The following is a 21,072-nucleotide window of genomic DNA, read 5'->3' on the forward strand; positions in this document are numbered from 1 at the left end:
TAAATTCCAATTACATTCACACAGCTTTTTTTTTAAACAATACATTCATGAAGTCCATTTGGTATTCTACTCTGTCTGTCAAACTCTGCTTTTCTCTTTACCAACAAAAAGAGAATGATGCATTGTAAAATATCTCTCCATGCTCTCAGTCTGTGTGGTTTTTCACTCCCTTTTGGCATGAGCTTCAGTTGAATTCAGCAGGGAGCATCTCTAAACTCTTAGCTAAACTGAATCCAAATTGGATCTTTTCATTGTATCTATCTATACCAGACATGTTGTTTCGAAGAAGTGTTTTCTCTGACATTGTATTTTGTTGACCTTCTATATGTCCAGTGATGTACTGAAGAAGTAGGGACATTTTAAAGATGTGATCCTTTCACAGTGCATTAGTAGTAGTCCACCCATCATAAAACTGGGTTGTCTTGAAAAGAACTAGTTTGTACATGACCACGTCTGAAGGCAGAAGGGTTTGTAAATGTGCCCAATGGCCACACTCAAAGGCAGTGTGAAAAGCCTGCCAATGAAGAGAGGGGTGGGATGCCATAATCTTTGAAATACTGGGATAACAGTGCACATTTTCAGACAGTCTCTCCTAGAAGACATTCATAGTGTTGCAGTTCAGACCCTGCTAACTTTCTCAGCAGGTAAATGTCAGCTTGTTGCTTTAAGAGAATCATAAGTACTTCTGAAGAGTATACTGGTACATTTAACCATCATTTTTGTAAAGAAAACACCTCCTCTGTTGGGGTGTAACAATACAAATATTCGTATTGGATCATTTGATACAAGGTTTTCAGTGCGGTACGCATTTCAAACTGAGCAATACTTTGAATTATCCTATTACATTTGAAAAATAAAATATACAGCTTAAACTGTGTTTTTATAATGTTCTCAGTGCCACTGCACTCAACAAGGCAGCCAACATGACGGAATGGGCAACATGCTATCTGCCCCTACAGCGCCCAAACCAGAACATTCTACTCCAGTGAGACACACTGGGAGGCACGCTATCCCAAGCTAGCTTGTTGCAAGATAGTTAGAAACTAGAGTAGGGCAAGTTATTCTAAAACATAATTTATTACATATTACTAGTTACCTTCATTTGAAAATTTTTTTTACTTTACAATATTACTCTCCGTTTAGAGTAATAAGTTACTTATTACACTACTTTCACATTACTTTGACCAAAATGACCTCAGAAAAAAACATTTTAAATAGATGAAGGTCATGTTGTTTCACAGCAGGTATTCAAAGCACAGAAGCTCCAGTTTATTACAATTAATTCCAAATCCAGTGCTGCACAGGTCTGACTCATTCATGCATTCACATACAGTGGTTACCACTTTGTATTAAAATGAAAAATATGATAAAGAATGATTAAATAGCCTAGACCTTTTTAAATAAATGAATAGCCTTGGACACAGGGAGGGTCAGGCAGAGGGAGGATCAGTGTCTGATAATGATGAAATATGGATAAATATTTGTGGATCTATGATATGAAACACAGGACACAAATGTTGAGGTAAGCACAACATACGGATTGGAGTGCAATTAAGTCACTATGACGAGCACAAATTAAAATACCAGAGGTGGAGGAACCACCTGCTGGTTCCCGGCGTGCTGGACAGCTGCAACATCACTGGAGAGAGAGTTATGCACAAGAATGGGACTGTGCGCTGGCATTGCTCTGCAGTCGATGGGGATGTGAATGGGAACATATCCAACATATAATAGCATCACCCAGATGTGCTGATCACCGGGACGAGGAAAACACAAAAACGAAGGCCTGCTCCTTATCCCCACTACTTTCAAGCAGCCTTAGGACCAGGGCAGGAATTTCATGAGGGCCACGAGGCCACGTGCCCTCCTAATTTGGCCCTGTGCCCTTGAAAAAAAATATCTGCCCTAAGGCCACAGTGGCCTTGATGCCCCGCCCACACTGCCCCAGGTGATTTTGCGTTTTCTCCTCTGCCTCTTTCCTGTCAACACGGCTTTGACCCCTGTGTCTTTTGAGAAATGAAAATGCGATGACATTCTGGATTCTTATTGGGCAACATCAAATGAGACGATGCATACATCACCAGTGGTGGGTTTGATTTGAGCCTGGCATGAGCCACTCAGACGGCCTATAATGACAGTTTGAAACCTATCTATCACCGGCCAACCAAGAGACTTAATCAAACGCCTGGGCAGGGATCGTACCGAGACCCGGTATTAAACAACCCAAGGCAAGTTTAATCAAGTCCGTAATAATTGTAACGGACTAGTCAAGTCTAAGGATGTCAACAGCTCAGATGATGGGCTAGCCCTAACCTGGAGTGTGTCACTGAAGGAAACAAATGGAAGAAAGAACGGAACAGCGGACTGGTTTGCCAGGCACAAGAAATAATACAGGTAGGCCAGCTTACCAGGTCCGCAGGCTAGGTGCACTCAGAGGCCTGTCTGTCAGTCCAGGCACCGGCAGCTCTGGCCGCGGCTCCCGGTGAGCTCCATCCTGGCTCTTCCCAATATTTCAGTTTTTTGTAGTTAAAATGGATCCGAAAACAAACATAAACTGGTTTCGCTCTCAAAGAGTCTGCGGCTTGGCTGGGTGTGTGTGGCTGTCGTCCTCTTGTGTGGTCTGCGGCACTTTCAAATCGGGGCGACTCCTCATGACATGGCAGCAAATATTTTCCTCTGCTGCACTCACACACCTGAATCTTGTCACCTCATTAACTAACTCCAGAGGGTGCGTGCGCACCTCAATGATGTGACGTCAACAAACACACAGCTCAACCGTACCTTTATTTCTCAGTGGAAACCAGTCCAAAACGTAAATGAAAGACAAAAAAAAAAGGAAAAGAAAAGAGGAACTATAATAACAATATAGATGTCCCCTTAATAACTAGTGACGTATAACTCGAGAGTCATGACTGACAATTTGAAAGATTATGCAAATATAATCTAATCAGTCTTTTGACTACATTCATTTCTGTACATCAACAATGCACTCCAACTTGTCCCCAAACACAATCCATATGCTCATCCCCTTGACAGGGTGTCGGCAAAAACATTTTCTTTGCCTGGCAAATGCACAACCGTCAGGTTATAGGGCTGCAAAATAAGACTCCACCGGAGCACTCTCTGACTGGATGTTTTAAACTTTTACAGAAATGTAAGTGGGTTGTGATCAGTGAGGACCACCAGATCACCTCCAGCACTAGAAACATAAACCTCAAAGTGTTGGACTGCCAGGACCAGAGCCAGTGCCTCCTTTTCAATGGTAGAATATCACTTCTGATGGCGGTTCAGTTTCTTTGAGAAGTATGCAACAGGTCGATCTACTCCTGACACATCAATCTGTAATAGCACTGCCCCCACTCCGACATCACACGCGTCCACTGCAAGCTTGAATGGGAGAGTGAAGTCCAGAGCAACCAGCACCGGTTTACTAGCTAGGATGGCTTTAACCATTTCCAGAGCTTTCTGACAATCCGCGGATCAGCTAAACTTTACTCCCTTTTTCAACAGATTTATTAGTGGTGTGGTCACAGCTGCAAAATTGGGAACAAACCGTCTGTAGAAGCCGCACATGCCCAACAGGCGCATTAGTTGGCGCTTTGTTTTTGGAACAGGCAGGTCTAAAATGGCCTGTACCTTGGCAGTCCTTGGTCTCACAGAACCTTGGCCTACCTGGTGCCGCAAGTATGTGACCTGCCCCTTTCCAATCTCACATTTGGGCAAGTTGATCACCAACCCCGCTTGCCTCAGACGCTCAAACAGCTGTTTCATGTGTGTCATGTGATCAGACCACGAAGAACTATAGCAAACCACATCATCTAAATATGTTACTGTGTTCTGCAAACCAACGGTTACCAAATTCATTAATCTCTGAAAGGTTGCAGGCGCATTCTTCATGCCAAAAGGAAGAACCTGACAGCGATACAAACACTCTGGTGTCACAAATGCAGACACATCTTTTGCTCTCTCTGTTAGAGTTACCTGCCCTTTAACAGGTCAAATTTCGACACATACTGTGCATTTACGATCTTATCAATACAGTCCTCAAGCCTGGGTATAGGATATGCATCCGTTTTAGTCACGTTATTTACCTTTCGGTAATCGATGCAAGGCCGCACAGTTAAATCTGGCTTGGGAACAGGAACTAAGGGAGAACTCCATTCACTTACGCCTTGTTCGATCACACTGATTTCTTCCATATAAAGCAACTCCGGTTTCACCTGAGCCCATTTTTGGGGGTTAATCCGGTACAGATGTTGTTTAATGGGGGTTGCCTCGCCAGTGTCTACATCGTGGGTTATTAAGTTTGTCAAACCAGGGGTATCTTTAAACAGAGGACTACACTGGTCCACAAGATGCAATACATCCTCTCTTTGCTCTGTGGTGAGATGACTCAGTGAATCTCTGAGATTGGCCAGGGTGCTGGAGTTCTTAAGCCTAGCGGTAACTGGCTCAACTGACCCAACCTCATCATCCTCACTCTCCTTCCCTTCCACAGCAACCTGAGATGTTACACACACAATAGACGAAGTATCACGAGCAAAATACAGCTTCACAAGATTGATGTGACATAGTCGGGACTTCTGTCTCCGATTGGGTGCCCCGACATAAAAGGTTGTTTCGAAAAAACGTCATATGAACTCTGTTTTTAGCCTCATTGTAGCCTGTAGCTCTGACTGCTTCTCTGTGCTCTGCGCTCACGTGTGCGCGCTTGTGCGAGACCAGCGAAAGCATGAGCTTTGCTGAAGAGCAGCAGTCGTCAGTACTGATGTCCAGATTCTCAAGTGCAGGCATCGCCAATTCCCAGTCTGAGCAGCAAAGACTTTCCTCATCCGTTGGCATTGCTTTGCATTTGAAACTACTACACCACCAGGTTTCCAGTGCTCGACTCCGGTATTCTGCGGCTGGCTGAGGCTCATGAGCTGCAGCCGCTGCTTCGTTCAGTAGCCTGAGTTCCGCGTCCATATACCTGGGCTCAAACAAATACGGCTCAACAAAGAAATGCTGTTTCCCCTCAATTTCAAAGTCTTCAGACATGTTGGGCTGTCCTTTGCTAAAAGACCGTAGTGCAAATTATCTTTTAACTACTGTGGTTACTGTTGTCTCTCCCTGTGGTGCACGTATCACGTGATGTAAACATGGGTGAGCAAAGCTCATGCTTTCGCTGGTCTTGCACAAGCACGTACACGTGAGCGGAGCACAGAGAAGCAGTCAGAGCTACAGGCTACAATGAGGCTGAAAACAGTTCATATGATGTTTTAAGAAACAACTTTTTATGTCGGGGCCTCAGGACACTTGGATCACTACGGATGAGCATGTTGGAGATATTTTGTGGTTTCAATTTTGTGTTCTTGGATGTTAGTCTGGGGTGCCGTAATGAGGGTGAGTAGATAATGGCTGAATTTTCATTTTTGGGTGCACTATCCCTTTAACCTTAACTTAACTTAACTAAACTTAACCTAAAACTTCTGTTAAAGGAATATTTCACCACAAAATAATCATTTGTCTATCAACTACATTGAAAACTTTTTTTCCTTACATACCTCCTGAACAGAGAATCTTAAAAAAGGTGAACATTCTTTGTGAACTTAAGTAAATAGGGACCGCGTTTAACAACAGCAGAACTTGTCTCATTTATCCAGTCATATGCTCAGTACTTCCCAAACGCATCACTAAAACGTTACGTTCTGTATCAAGATTATCTTCCCACCCAGTAGTTATATCATAATTATGGGAATCATGCCCATCTTTAAGACACACCACTTTATGTGGTCCGCATGCGCCAGGCTATAAAAGCCTCACCATGTGCATGCATCCACTGATTCATTGCTTTCCACCTGTCAGAGTCAACATGAGAGAAGAAAGAAAAAGAGAGATAAGTTTAGCGTCTTATCCACTTACCTTTGGAGAGCTGGCCTTCACAGGTCCCTCTCAAGGATAGCCAAAAGCTTCTTCTTCTTTCTGACAATAAGGAGTGAAACAGTTGAGAGGGGTGCCATATCCATGTATTGCAGCTGTCTGTTTACACACGGTTGAGGCATAGTAGCTTGCTCAAGCCTGACTTGCGTCCCTCTAGCAGGTCGCTGCTGGCTCGTGGCTCTTGGGGGTTTAGTTGCCTGCTTGAACCCGACCGAGTCGGGGGGCGGTGAGTGCTTTACCTACACAGTTAGCAACCATGAGGTGTAGCTGGTTTTTGGTTAGCACCTGCGTAAGCTTCCCATCTCCTCATTAAAACACATCTCCCTCCGGGAGAAGTGTCTCGCTGTCCAGTGTCAAAAGAAAATAATCCATATTGTGGCCACACTCACATCTGTTGGCTCAGGGAAACTATTAAAGAAAGTTAGCAGTGCTGTTGCTATAACTAAAAAGTGCACTTTCTGGTCGCCCTACAGTGACGTCACTCTCAAAGAAAAAAAAAAGAAAAGAAAAGAAGAGAGAGACAATGGCAAGCCAGTAGGGCCCCACTTAATATGCCAGTAGAGGATGGTCATGACTACTGTGCGTCATGTTTTGGTATCAAGCATGCATTGGCCAATCGCGATAATTCGGCTTCATGCATGAACTGCTTCTGCATATCTGCAAGGCTAAGGGAAGCCCATTGCCATTCATTTGGCAGATGTCCACCAGCCCCTTCTCAGGGCCCGCAGCCAACTAAGTGCCCTTGGTTGGCGTGTCCAGTAGTGGGAGATAGGGGCCTGTCAAGTGTGCCCCTCCACCTCCACTATTATAGTATAAGTGGGTGGTGAGCGGACTGTATCACATGGGAACTTCCTTGCTCTTGGGCCTGGGTTGGAAAGGAGCCCCTTCTCCCTGAGTTGGAGGAGGAAGCAGACATTCTTGGCCTTGGGCTCCTTGAGGATAGTGAGTTGTCTTCAGTGGGGGCTCTTCGGTCATATGGCTGCAGTTGACAATCAGGGGAGGATAGGCTGTGGACCATTGCCCCCCATGGATCAGGCTCTGGCTGCCTTGGCAGCTCCATCAAAGTCCCTCCTGGGCAAGGCAAATTGTAGAATCTGCAAGGTAATGGATGGCTTGTTGGGAAAAATGCATGAAGCCATGGCAGTCCAGACACAGCTGGCAAACACAGGTGCCATACTGTCCCTGTAGGAGGAGTGTAATGTGGATCTCATAGCCGAATTACAACGCATCTCCTTACTTCTTCCTAAGCTTATGAGGGAGCAGGATGAGGCTGGAAGTGCTATGGCAAGTGTTTTGGGTGGCAAGGCGGCTGTCACAGTCCATGCTGCAGCCAGAAGATAGGGCGTATCTACTCAAACTGCTTGTTGAGCCATCTGCCTTGTTTGGGCCTGACGCATCCATGATGATTCAGCAGGGCCAGGAAGCCCATCACTGTGTTAAGGAGATATCAGGCACCTTAAAGCAAGGTCAGGGCTGGCAGCGGCCTCAGCTGCAGTAGCTCAAGCAAACTCTGCCTGCTTGGGGTTGGGAAGATCTGCAGGGCTGGCTGGATGCAGTATGGCGTGGCAAGTCTAAAAGGGGCCAAGGATGCGGCAGTGGCCAGGGGCCACCCAGAGCCACGGCTCAGTCCTGACGTGACATAACCCCCAGGCTTCCCTTGCCCTTAGGTGGCATGGGAGGCTCTGGGGGCAGACCCATGGGTTGTTTCAACAATGACCCAGCGGTATTGTTTACAGTTCCGAAGTGCTCCTCCTCTGACAAGTGTGGCTGCATTTTCCATCATTGCAGACCACCAGCACAGGAAGGTTTTGCACTCGGACATCTGCACTCTCGGGATTTGAAGGGAGAATATCAGCAGCAGGGTTTTATTCCTACTATTTTCTTGTTCCAAAGCGGGACGGGACACTCAGTCTGTCTTAGACCTCAGGGGGCTGAACAAGTTCCTCAGGCCCCTGAAGTGCAAAATGTTGACAGTGCCCAAGGTCAAGAAGGCTGTCCAGGTAGGCGACTGGCTTGCGATCAACAACCTCAAGGATGCCTATTTTCAAATTCCAACCTTGGAGGGGCACAGGGGGTTTCTCAGGTTTGCCTTTAAGAGAAAAACCTATGAGTTTTGTGTCCTCCCTTTCAACATCTCGCAGGCACCCCACACCTTCGCCAGGTGTATGGATGCAGTCCTGGACCCTCTGCTGAGGCATGGTCTCAGGATACTGAACATTTGGGTGACTGGCTGATATGTACACAGACAGAGGAGCATTGCTACCATCATGTGTCTGTGCTGTTGAATCACATTCAGGGCCTGGGGCTGTGCATCAATGAGTGCAGTCATTACAGCCTGTGCAGGCAGGCCACCCAGTTTCTAGACATATGGCTGGATGCCAGAGCAGGGTTGGTGACATTGTCACAGGAGAAACAGGTTTCTCTTATTTTTGGCTGGGTACCAGGCAGCTGTGTCTGCACCTCTCGGGTCTTATGGCAGCCATGGTACAGGTGGTGCCATTGGCTCTTCTACACATGCATTCAGTCCTGAGGTGCCTCTTCAGCCTGGGACTCTGTCCACAGAGACAACTGCAGGCAGTGGTGCTTGTCACTGTGCAGCTTAGTGCAGACGTCAGGTAGTAGGAGAACCCCGCTAACATCTCAAGGGAGAGTATGCTCTCTATGGATGCATCTCTGGTGGGGTGGGGTGCACTCCCTGTTGGCAGAGGCACCAGTGGGGTCTGGAGTGCTCGCTGGAAGGGCCAGCATATCAGTGCTCTAGAACTGAGAGCCATTGACCTGGCCCTCCAGCATTTTCTCCTGAGTCTGCAAGGCCGTCACATGCTAGTGAGAACCAACAGCACAGTGGCAGCAGCATATGTCTGGTGGGACCTTCTGAGTCAGGCCCGGGGGCCCGGCTCAAGCTTTGGGCTAGTCTGCTAGGCTTGGGACTTGCACAGTCAGTGGTTCAGACCATGAAGAGCACTTGGGTGCCGTCTAAGAGGGCTGCATATTCTTACCACTGGGAGCTCTTAGCATCATGGTGCACATTCAGTTACACTGTAACCACATTAAGTGGTTTATCTAAAAGATCATTAATTTTCCACATGTTATAGTTATGATATCATTACTGAGTGGGGAGATAGTATCCTCACTCAGAGAACCAAGGTTACAATGTAATCGAACGATCTAAACTATGTCTGTACAAACAGTCTCATGCACAGCTTTGTAGCATGCCCGACAAGTGGCAAGCTCCGAGGCTGAAAAATGAAGCCAACCCTAAGTGCAGTTCTTTGAATGGCCCCTTGAAGCTGGCTCCAGGAGCCAGTCACTCCCCACAGACCCCCATGATAAAATGCCTAACTTTACAGCAGAAATAAACATGTTTACAGCCTGGTACAATAAACAGTTTTGGCCTCCATAGCTAATTTCCCCCTTGATGACAACTGTATGGGGCGTAAAGTTTTTGATAAAACTTAAGCTTAAAGTTACACATAATTAAGGGCGGGCTCTTTCAAGTGACAGGATGTCTGCAGATAATGTCCTCAGCTGCTCGGTCAGATCCACCCCTTGCTCCTCCACAGCTCTACTCTCTCGCCCTATGGTCACTTCTGTCTCCAGAAAATGAAGATAGCAATGGCTGAAATGCAGAACTCAAGGTCCACAAACCAATGGGTGTTGTCACGGTAACGACGTCCATTATTTTTACAATCTATCCATGCACATATGTTTGAACTCTGCTCAAGTGGAACTCATACACACGTGTATGGCCAAGCATGCTCATCATATTGGAACCTTATTGTTTAAATGCATGTGTTTGGGAAGTACTGAGTATACGACTGGATGAAGAGACTTGAATTACAATGCATGAGTTGTGTAAGAGTTTGTAAACATCCATACATCCATACATTTTCAACCGCTTATCCGGGGCTGGGTCAGGGGGGCAACAGGCTGAGGAAAGTTCTCCAGATGTCCTTCTTCCCAGCAATGCTTTCCAGCTCCTTCTGGGGGATCCTGAGACATTTCCAGGCCAGATAAAATATATAATCCCTCCAGTATGCTCTGGGTCTGCCCCTGGGCCTCAGCCACCAGTTGGACGTGCCTGTAACACCTCTAACAGGAGGCCCCTGGGAGGAATCCTGTTCAGATGCCCGAACCACCTAAACTGGCCCCTTTTGACGAGCGACGGCTCTACTCTGAGCTTTCTGAGGATGTCTGAGCTCCTCACCCTATCTCTAAGCCTGAGCTCAGCTACCCTTTGGAGGAAACTCATTTCAGCCACGTATATTTGCCATCTAATTCTTTCAGTTATTCCCCATAGCTCATGACCATAGGTGAGGGTTGTGATGTAGATGGACTGCTGGGAAATCAAAAGCTTTGCCTTCTGGCTCAGACCTCTCTTAACAACAGTCCAGTGCAGCACCAGCATCACTGCAGACATCGCGCCACAACGGCAATCTATCTCACACTCCATTCTAACCTTACTCGTGAACAAGACCCCAATATACTTGAACTCCTTTGCTTGTGGCAGTAACACACTCCCAACTTGGAGGGGGTATTCCACTGTTTTCTAGCAGAGAACCATGGCCTCAGACTTGGAGGTGCTGACTGTCATCCTGGCCTCTTCATAATCAGCTGCAAACCGCCCCAGACTATGTTGGAGGGCACGGCGTGATGAAGCCAACAAAACTCAGAACTCAATTCTTCTTCCATATCAATTTGTAAACAGATGTTTGGATAATAATAATAATAATAATAATGATGATAATGATAATGATACATTGGATTTATATAGTGCTTTTAAGCATAAAGTTATGCTGTTGTTAATCAAGGACCCCGATGACTTAAATTCATGAAGAATGTTTGCCTCTTTTGGATTCTCCATTTACTGTGGAGACAAACAAGAAACACATTTTTCCTCACAAATTAAAGGTAACATGAGGTGAGCAATTTAGAAATGGTCATTTTGCTGGTAAAGTATTACTTGTTTAGGGGTATATTGATTTAATTGTTCAAAGAAACCAACACTGGTTGCTGGTATAGGGCACAAGATGCAAACTGTAATCTCCAGTGTCAAAGTTAGACACTCTGTACACCACGCCATTGATCCCAACCTCCTCTCCGAGAGGTTTTACAGTTCTATAAAAATAATCACATAACATAACATAATGAACCCTCCCTTTGATATTTACCTGGTCTCTTGACAGGAAAACACAAATGTGCTTTCTGTCATTTTAAGAGTTTGACAAACAACCAATGTTGTCGTTTCTCTAATAATCTTTCCAAACTGATTTCAAAATGGACACCCCGAATACAAAGGTAAACATAGATTATAATGTGCACAGTGGGGAAATGGAAAAACTAAGAGAGGAATTGCTCAGTGGGGAGAAAACGAGATAAGCTGTTTGGTTCTTTTTGCTGTTGTCTATGAGATCATAAGAATTCAAGCCCTACTGTACCAGCTATTTTGGAGCAGATGTTTACAGAATGAGATTCAATCAGTGATGTGAGTAAGGTGAAGCGCAAATAGACAACAGTTTGGGTGCTATAATCACAGTCAGCAAAGTCAGATAAGGGGGATTTATTGGAGAACATTGTAGGATACATTAGCTATGACTCCATGTGAGTTTTTAAAATGCTCTCCAGGCTACAGACAAACCTCCCACCATGCTTAATGTGGCACTATACTGGCTGCTGATCGAATGTTGTGTCATTCTCTGGGAAAATAACTTTTTTTAAATTCTGCAGTAGACAGATACTTACTTTTATGTTGCAAGCAATGTAGTATTTAATCTGTAATTAGGCACAGTATGATTGTCACTTTTGAGGAAAGACTCCACTCTGAAGCACTGAAACAGAATTATTAATTAAAGCTGCAAGCAGCAGTGAATGGGCACATTGGGGGTGCTGACGGGATGCTTGTTGATTTGCCTGAGGATTTCTTAGACATTTCCTGTGGGCAGTGTGTTGCGCTGGAAATTACATATTGCATACTGTGTACCACTTCCTGTGATCACTACTATACACTGATTATATGTCATGTTGCAGTATATCATGTGTAGACCACGCTATGTAAATTTCACATGTAAACTGAGGATCTTTGTCACATGAGTTTGACTTCCTGTTGTCATAAGGGGACACTATGACTCTGACTCAATATGGGCATGTAGATGTCTACAGGGCACTCACAGTATTGAAATTAATCAATAAATAAATAAATCCCTGGCTGCCCAAAAACCATTTTCCCCATTGACCACTATTATAGAAGAGACATCTGTAACTGTTGACAGGACACCTCAAACTGCAAACAAAGTCAATTATGAATCTTTCTATCATTAATTTTTGATCCATGAAGGTTTTTTATTTGTAAAACTTGTGTGTTTTATTGTGTAATGTGTAAAATTCTTAAAGTGATAGTTCAGGTTTTTGGACATGAAGTTGTGTGAAACGCTGACCATCTGTAGCTCTGATGTGACGGTGTCACTACTGTCAACGAGCCTCCTGCTCTGAGAAATCGCCCGTAGCTTACCGGAGAAAAAGTAGTTCTGAAGATGTACGGGGGACACGTAACCAAAAGGTTTTAAGCTACAAAAAAGTATGCATGTGTTTTGTTAGACTATTTCAATAATTTTAAAACATCCCCGCATTACGTCAGACCTTGCTATCAATTGGGACTATTTTCTGGCCAGTATCACTCCGTCATGCAGGCCCACAAGACAGCACGCCAACAGAAATCAATTAGACAGTTCATCACCACGCCGTGCAGGTGCGCAGGATAGCAATGGCTAACGAAAACTTCATCGGCTGTTTCCAACAGAGGACCAGTAGGCTATTATTAGTGAGGAAGAAGATGTACTAGCCCTATATATATCTACTACTACAGCGCAAACACCGGCTCAGGCTCACGACACATCCTCGTCAGCTGCTGTAGGTAAACAGAGGAATACCAAAATGGTGCGAACAGCTGTGGGAATAAAAACATCGCCGGCTCCCAATTCCATCAGTTTCCTGTTACAGATGTAACCCGTAGGCAACTTTGGCTTGTGTCAATTGGGATGAACCTCGCTACCAAGCCGGCGAGGGTGAAGCAACTGCGCGTATGTCAAGCTCACTTCAGCTGCCCACAGATCCCGACGGACAGAGAAAATGCAATTTCCGCACTGCTGTGCCCAAAGAGAGATACATTACCTAATACCAGTCTATATAACGATGTCTGTAACTGATTGTCTGTAAAACAAAATGTTTGATTGAACTAATAGTCTGTTGTGTTGTGGAGAGTACATTATACACGGCCTCGTTTTACTGTCGGCATTTAGTTTATTATATTAGGCTAACTGCTAAATCCATGACATGAGTAATCAATCACATAGAAATGTGAATTCATATGTGATTACGACCAGTCTCTGCTTTGTTCTGGTGGTGGGTTAGCCAAAGTTGCCTACGGGTTACATCTGTAACAGGAAACCGATGTAATTGGGAGCCGGCGATGTTTTTATTCCCACAGCTGTTCGCACCATTTTGGTATTCCTCTGTTTACCTACAGCAGCTGACGAGGGTGTGTCGTGAGCCTGAGCCAGTGTTTGCGCTGTAGTAGTAGGTATATATGGGGCTAGTACATCTTTTTCCTCACTAATAATAGCCTACTGGTTCTCTGTTGGAAACAGCCGATGAAGTTTTCATTAGCCGTTGCTATCCTGCGCACCTGCACGGCGTGGTGATGAACTGTCTTATTGATTTCTGTTGGCGTGCTGTCTTGTGGGCCTGCACGGCGGAGTGATACTGGCCAGAAAATAGTCCCAATTGATAGCAAGGTCTGACGTAATGCGGGGATGTTTTAAAATTATTGAAATAGTCTAACAAAACACATTCATACTTTTTTGTAGCTTAAACCCTTTTGGTTACATGTCCCCCGTACATCTTCAGAACTACTTTTTCTCCGGTAAGCTAAGGGCGATTTCTCAGAGCAGGAGGCTCGTTGAGAGTAGTGACACCGTCACATCAGAGCTACAGATGGTCAGTGTTTCACACAACTTCATGTCCAGAAACCTGAATTATCACTTTAAGTCTATTAGCTGAGCGGGAACTTGTGGGCGGGGCTGGTGGGAGAAACATTATTGTGCATATTCAGTGGGTTGCATACTGCAGAAATAAACCCCAAAGCTAGAAACTCTTTTGCCGTATGCGCCAGGTGAGCAACTCCATAGAAATAAATAGATGCCATCTTAGGGTCCAGTATGTAGTTATTATTATGCATCTATGCTTCAAGCCTGGATTCTTATCCAGTGTGTGATATCAGGGGAAGATTTAACTATGTTAAGTCGAGTTACATCAGCTTCCTGTGTCATGTCAAAACATCTTAATTTGCCAGCAATGCCATTTGACGAAAACTCACAATCTTCAACATGAATCATTATCAGTGTCTTAAGGCTTTTGGACACAAATTTGAGGTTGAGGTGGATCTGGTCAACTTGCTAGAAGGATTACATCTAAACATAAAACATGTTGCCAGTAGGGGACGCTATGACTATATCTCTATATTGGCATGTAGATGTCTTCAGGTAGTGACTCTTATCAAATGGGAAGTTTGGGGATTTGACCATTTATGTTTGAGTTACAAACCACTTCCTGTTTAATGGTGAAACATGGAAATTCAATGCCTTGCCATGGCCACACCATTTGGTAAAAATATAAAATTGCATCAACTTGCCATTGCCAAGGTCATCAGATACTGCTGCCCAAATTTGAAGTAGATGGCAATAAATCTGTAGGAGGAGTTTGTAAAAGTATGACCCTTGCAAGTGAATTTGCATTTCCTGGGATAGCAAAGGAATGACCCACTCTACTCTTCCTATGATTGGCTAGTACTTGTTGCCTTCGTTGGTTGGATTGGTAAGGCAAGAGGAGTGAGATTGGTTAGGGTTAGGGTAAGAATCCCAGGGTGAGCCAATCAGATGCAGAGTAGGGCAAAGTAGGGTGGGTCATTCCTTATCCTAAAAAATGCAAAATCGCCCCCTGTAAATGGCAAAAAAATCCACTAAATTGCACAGTCAATTCAAATGACTGACTTCCCATTGAGTTTAGGTTATGGCTCCAGAGACTGATTTTAAGTCTTCAGATGCTACATGTGCCTCCTGATTTTCATCCATTTTGATGAAACATAACACAGGGGGCTACTTGTTGAAGTTTTGTAAGTTCTACTACTTCACTCTGTAGTGTCAAAACAGAATTTTCAATGAAAAAGTCTTTTTGTGGACAACTCATGGAAAGATTTAATTACTTTAATTTGGATTATTAGGGTATAATCTTATAATAATGTGAATGTGAACAGCCTAATCTAAAGATGTATCCCACAAATCAGAATGCCCAAATAATTCAGTGCTGATACAGAAACTGAGTGGAGAGAAGCAGAAGTGGAAGCTTTAGTGATATCAGAACTTAGCTTAGGACTAGCTTAGTGAATTAAGACCTCTGGTGGGTGTTATTATTCAGCCGTGTTCTGCCTTACTGGCTCTCACTCTCTGCTGTCATGGCCCTCAGACTCTCTCTGTCATACTTTACCTTTATAAACTGTTCAAGCAGCGCAGCAAATGGGCTAGCCCTGCATCGTCCTCCTACCTACATAAGGAAGAACTCCTACTACAGTGTTATCTGCCCTCAGCTGGACACTGGCAGTAAATCTAAATTAACTAGCAGCTCTCTGGGGGTCACCCAGGGGCTAGCTCATTTTGATTAATTAAAGACCAGGGATGAGCACGGAGGGGTGTGTGGGATAAGAAAAGACAAGGAGAGATGTACAGAATGAACAGAAAGTATAAGAAAAGCGGGGAGAGTGTATGGACAAAAGGTTGAAGTAAGGGAAGAATGTGTGATAGAGGAAGTAACTGATGTGTTATCAGGGGAGGAGAGCTAGAGGTAGATGTGGTATGACCTGCCGTTGAAAGGATTCAATGCCTAATGAAAATCAGTGAGGTCTTTGAGTTGCTTTTCCTGTCAATCAATTGAAAATACCAGCACGTTCTCATTCTAAATTCCATACGAATATGTAGACATGTAACTGTATTAGGGCTGTCAAGCAATTTAAGAAATCTAATTAATTACATGCTCTGTGATTAATTAATCTAAATTGATCACATATTTGCTGTGAAAATATAAACATGTATTAATTCAAATGAATTTTGGCAGATGTGTCATGAGTTGCTGGATTTTGGACACACCTGCCCCCCTTTCCTCTACCACTGAAACTGGTCTGCAGTCCTTTGCAATCCATTTTGCAAAGTAGTTGGTAGTCAGTCACAGGTAGACTTACTCAGTTTATGTCTTAACATGGGGTACAGTGTAGCTCAACGAGGCTGGCTACTAGCACTAGTATCAAAGGCTGTGCTAGCTCGAACCTCCAGGCATGCTGCTAAATGCTTTGTGTTGAGGTGATATTTCAGGCTTGAGGTATTCCGATTGTATGAAAATTCCTTACTGCAGAAACTGCAGAGAAGCGTGCTCCTATCAACAGTTTCATCTGGGCATTTAAATGTTCCATTCACGGGCCCAAGCAGCATTGTCTTGTCTGCCTCCATCATGTGACAAAGCCACTGCGGCCTTCAGTGACGCATCGGGTCAAGGGGCACCACGAAACGCAATTAATCAGCTTTATTTTTCTCTGTTTTTTGTAACCACAAAAACTGCTTCAAAAAGAAAAGCTACAGAAATAAATATTCAATTGTGCACTTTTGGATAGTTTGCTTTGCACCTGGCATTTCCTCAGAGCTCTGACTGGACTTGTCACAATTATCACAAAGCTCTGGTGGCTCTGCATTACTGACTGAAAACACGATACAGGTCTGTATTTTTAACTCGTCCACATCCCACCTCATCAAATATCACCCCTTTGTCAGTGCTGTTAATGTTCATATGATGTGGTATCCTCCTGAATCTGTTGTTGTGGTTGTCAGTGTATGGTTGTTGCATGCAGTGTGTCTTTTAAAAACACCTCTGTTTTCACAGGAAATGTACAGTTTCTGTTCGTTAGATGCATACAATCTCTTTCAAAATAAACTTACAACTTAAACAACACCTCGTATGTATGTTTATTTCCCATGCGGCACAAGCACATGGTCAGGTTTAGGCAATGCAACAAAAGCATGTGGTTAGGTTTAAAAAAACACAAACAATGGTTTGGCTCAACATTCACACAGGAAGCAAACAGCTGGCTCCCAGGTGAAAGTCTGGAGTTTGATGGACCCATCCACCAACCCTCCTGCTCACCCTATAGGGACTTTCCAGCTACTTACATGCATTTCATAACGCACAAAAGGTGCCTTTGTGTGTCAGTAAGTCACGCGGATGTCCATGGACAAACCACCAGAAGTTGATGACTTCAGTTGGCCGCTGCATAAACAACTGCCGCTGCCCAGTGTGTTTTATACTAACAAAGTATTTTTGTTGCCTAAATCTAACAGCAACCCTAACCCTAACAACGTAAACCATGTTTCACCAAGGAGAAAGTTGTGTGTACCACTGTCTTTTTGATGAAATGTATACACAGATGCTAAGGGTGCCTCTCATGGAGACACCAAAGGGTGCCTTCAGTATGACATGCGGAGGGGTGTGAGAAAGTGTTGGTATTTGATGACCTGTAGTAGGATGAGAACTGGACGGGTCACAGTAAGATTGTTTTGAAATATCTGTCTCTTTAGCTGCTTAATCCTATAAGAAATATGAGATGATCAAAAAGATGCCCATGCTGCTTCCTACTCTTTACTAACCTATTTTCTGGCCCATCCATGATGTCAAATGTGACACACCAGGGGCAAAAAAAAAAAAAAAAACACAAAGGGATATCTGTTAAATGCAGAACCATGTACAGAGACTATTTTTAGCAGGTCTTTTGGTGTAAAAACAAACAAACAAAAAAAAACAAACTGTACATGTTCTAATTTTCATGAAAAAAGGGATATATGTTAGCTGTGACAGTTTGTTTACCTGGAGGGCATTGAGAGCGATGAAGAGATAGGCAACTACTACTGACAGATGGACCAGCACTCCACACAGCCAGGTGAGACCCAGCACTGGCAGAAGGATGAGAACTGGACGGGTCACAGCCCTGGAAACCCACACAGAATGCACATACATGAATTAGAAATGCACATACAGTATGTGCATGAATAAAAAAACAAAACTTCACACCTTGTTGTGGCACAGTTCAACTCTCTGTTGTTCTGTGTACCTACTCTCTGTCAACCATTTCACAAAAACACGAGTACAGGCCAACAGACGGAGCCAGCAACGTGAAGTTTTCAAGGTATTCTGATGACATTTTCTGCTGAAATATTTCCTCCTTGTATCCTCATCAAACATCTCTGTGCAGCTATAGATTTTACCGCCCACCAAAGTCATACTCCTGTTCCTCTGCAATCATCCTTTCAGTGATCCTGGTGCTTATACGGCCAATAACCATTTCATGGGGCAAAGCAGAAAAGGTTGCCTTTGTTCAAACCACTATTGTTGTCACACTGCTGCACCTGGGTAGAGCGATTGAGTTTTCAGACTGCACTGTGTCTGCAAGGACAGTGCCGGCACTCACTTCCCTCTCTTCTCTTTTATTTTTGAAAGTCGTTTTCCCTCTTATCTCCTGAATTCACGAAACACTCTAGTGCTGGCACAGACATCTACTGTTAGTCTGTTTGTGAGGGCATGAAGAGACACAGAAGGGGAGGGGGGTTGGTGTGGGGTGTGTGTGTGTGTGTGTGTGGGTGGGGGGGGGGGGGGTTGAAATCTTGTGTGTGGTTTGGACTCATATGCTGTGCAGTGGTTAACACTGTCCCATCACAGCATAAGGCTCAAACGCCTAGTTTTGGCCTTTCTGCTGCATGTTGGGTTGAAGGACTTTTTTTAATATTTTTTTGGGGCATTTTCATCTTTATTTGATAGTGTACAGGTAGATATTGGAACATGCAACAAAGGCCCTAAGGCTTCTGTAGAATCTAACCTGGGACATTGTAATAATACCCTTTTTTACACAGAGGTGGCGCTATAGAGCCACTACAAAGTTCCTTCTTTATGTCCTTTGCAGTTTTACACAGAACCAATCGATGACAGCATCATGCCGCTCCAGTGTGTGATCATAGACAGTATGCTGGCATTCCGGAGTTAAAAGGTGCAAACAATGACAAACGTGACATGTAACACAACAGTGTCGGCTTCTAGTATGACATAAAACATACGCATTGGTAGCGCTTTAAAATGGCAATAACAATAATTTACTGTCTCTGTTATATGGCAGCTGATCTTGTCCTCTGCTCGGAGGTTAAGGAGCTCCTCATTCTTTTTCCAATTCGCAGACATTTTCGGGCACTGTTAGCCAGCCCTGCATACAAATCATTGTTTTTCAGATCAGGGCTACTAACTACACTGGCCAACGCAAAAATGCAATAACACAATAGCGCAATAATGAGGCTGGTCATCTAGAGCCAGTGTTTGGTTTGTCTGTACCAAGCTAAAACATACTTATTATATTATATTCCATTTCTGCCAATATATCCCCCTAAATCCTACAAATTGGACTTTTGAAGAGAAAGTCCACCTAAATTATAAAGGCAATAACAATTTCTCACTTAGCTCTTTAGTCAAACATAGTTTAGGTTTTGGTTGTCCAGATTTGGAGACATTCGTGTCTCAGATTTCTGCCTCAAATCAAATACTATGGAGGTGAACTGTGGTGCTCACAGAACTGCATTAAAAAATCAGCACTTCTTTCCTAAATAATTGTTCCCATTGCTCTGGATGCTTCACAGACCTCACTGTCAACTGTTTTCCCCGGTCTATGTATTTGGTAGAAAGTGCCCCAAAGACTGCTAACAACAAGGTCTGTGGATTGTTAAGGTTTATTAGAAAGTATTCATCTGCACTGCAGTTAGCATCTGTGTAAGGTGCTAGAAATGTTCTTGCATACATACAATATTGTTAGAAATGTTTGTACTATTGTCCTGTAACCATAGCAATGTAGAAGGACCTTATAATGAAAAAGGAAATTATGTTTTCTGCCCAGACTCTGAATGGCAATAATACAGCACTGTACATATTCAAAGTTAAATCAGAGTGGCTTTAATAGGAAATACAAATTTTGTAGTAAAAAAAAGTAAAAATGTCTCTTTATTGTAAGCTGGTTCATTTCAGGATGAGTCTAGATAGATTGTATATTTTCGTTACTGACAACAAATCCCTAGAAAAGACTCAAACCAACAGTGAATGTATCTCCTAACAGGTATTGTGTGTGTATCAAAGCCTTTCTTTTTCCTCTGTGCCACAGAGCTCCACTGTTGTCCAAAAACCATAAAAAAAACATCGGTGAGCTACACTGAAGCACTGGATGACATGTTCCTTCTTTACCATGAACACACACACTGTTTTATTATTAATTTGACTCTCTGTATAGTCCCCTATACACTGTCCTGCTGCCACAAATACTCAGCATACATACAACACCAAATGTGGATTAATTCCACCACTGAAAACAGTCCCCCAAAAATGCAGTAATTCCTCCTGTTTAAGTAGTCTTTGATAATAAAAAAAGAAAAGTGATCAGATGTTTTAGGGGATTGCTGAGCCTTTTCTAAAGATGAGACTAATATTTGTGACACTTTTTAAAGATTTATGACCAAACAGCAGTGAACAGGTTTGAGGCTGAGAGTGACAGACAGGGTGAGTCAGAAAATATGGAGGGTTGTCTAGGACATTGCTGGTTTGAGTCTTTTAACAGGGTTGTTGGCAGCAAGGAAAATATGGCTAGCCTATCCTTTAGCTTGATTAGAAATCATAAAAGTTGCAGTATTTCTGTAAGATGTGGTGAAATAACAGAACAAGGAATGGGTTCTGTGGCCACTCAGAACTATGCTTTCAAGGTCTTACAACAAAGATGAAGATGTAAATGTATTACAAAAGGCCCTTAAACTGTTCTCAGTAATTAGACTTGTTCAGTCGATGGCAGAATCTTTAAAGTAGGGCTGGTCGATATGGCTAAAAAATATTGCGATATTTTTAAGGTATATCGTGACACACAATATGCATCTTGATATTTGTAATCACCTCTAAACTACTGTAGATCAAAAAATACAACATTGTTAAATTACAATAAAGTTAAATAAAGTAGCTACTGTCATAACCAAGGTAAATAAAATACTG

The 21,072-nt window shown here is 43.5% G+C and overlaps 1 protein-coding gene across 1 annotated transcript in view; it reads right to left on the reverse strand.

The window, feature by feature from the left end:
• Positions 1–21,072, reverse strand: part of adgrd2 (adhesion G protein-coupled receptor D2) — a 129,993-nt gene that overhangs the window by 21,090 nt on the left and 87,831 nt on the right. The window contains exon 19 of the mRNA XM_033619824.2: positions 17,875–17,995. Within this exon, the coding sequence (XP_033475715.2) occupies positions 17,875–17,995 (121 nt within the window). The remainder of the gene's footprint in view (positions 1–17,874; positions 17,996–21,072) is intronic.

This window comes from Epinephelus lanceolatus, chromosome 9 (genome assembly GCF_041903045.1).
Source record: "Epinephelus lanceolatus isolate andai-2023 chromosome 9, ASM4190304v1, whole genome shotgun sequence".
Lineage (NCBI taxonomy): Eukaryota > Metazoa > Chordata > Actinopteri > Perciformes > Serranidae > Epinephelus > Epinephelus lanceolatus.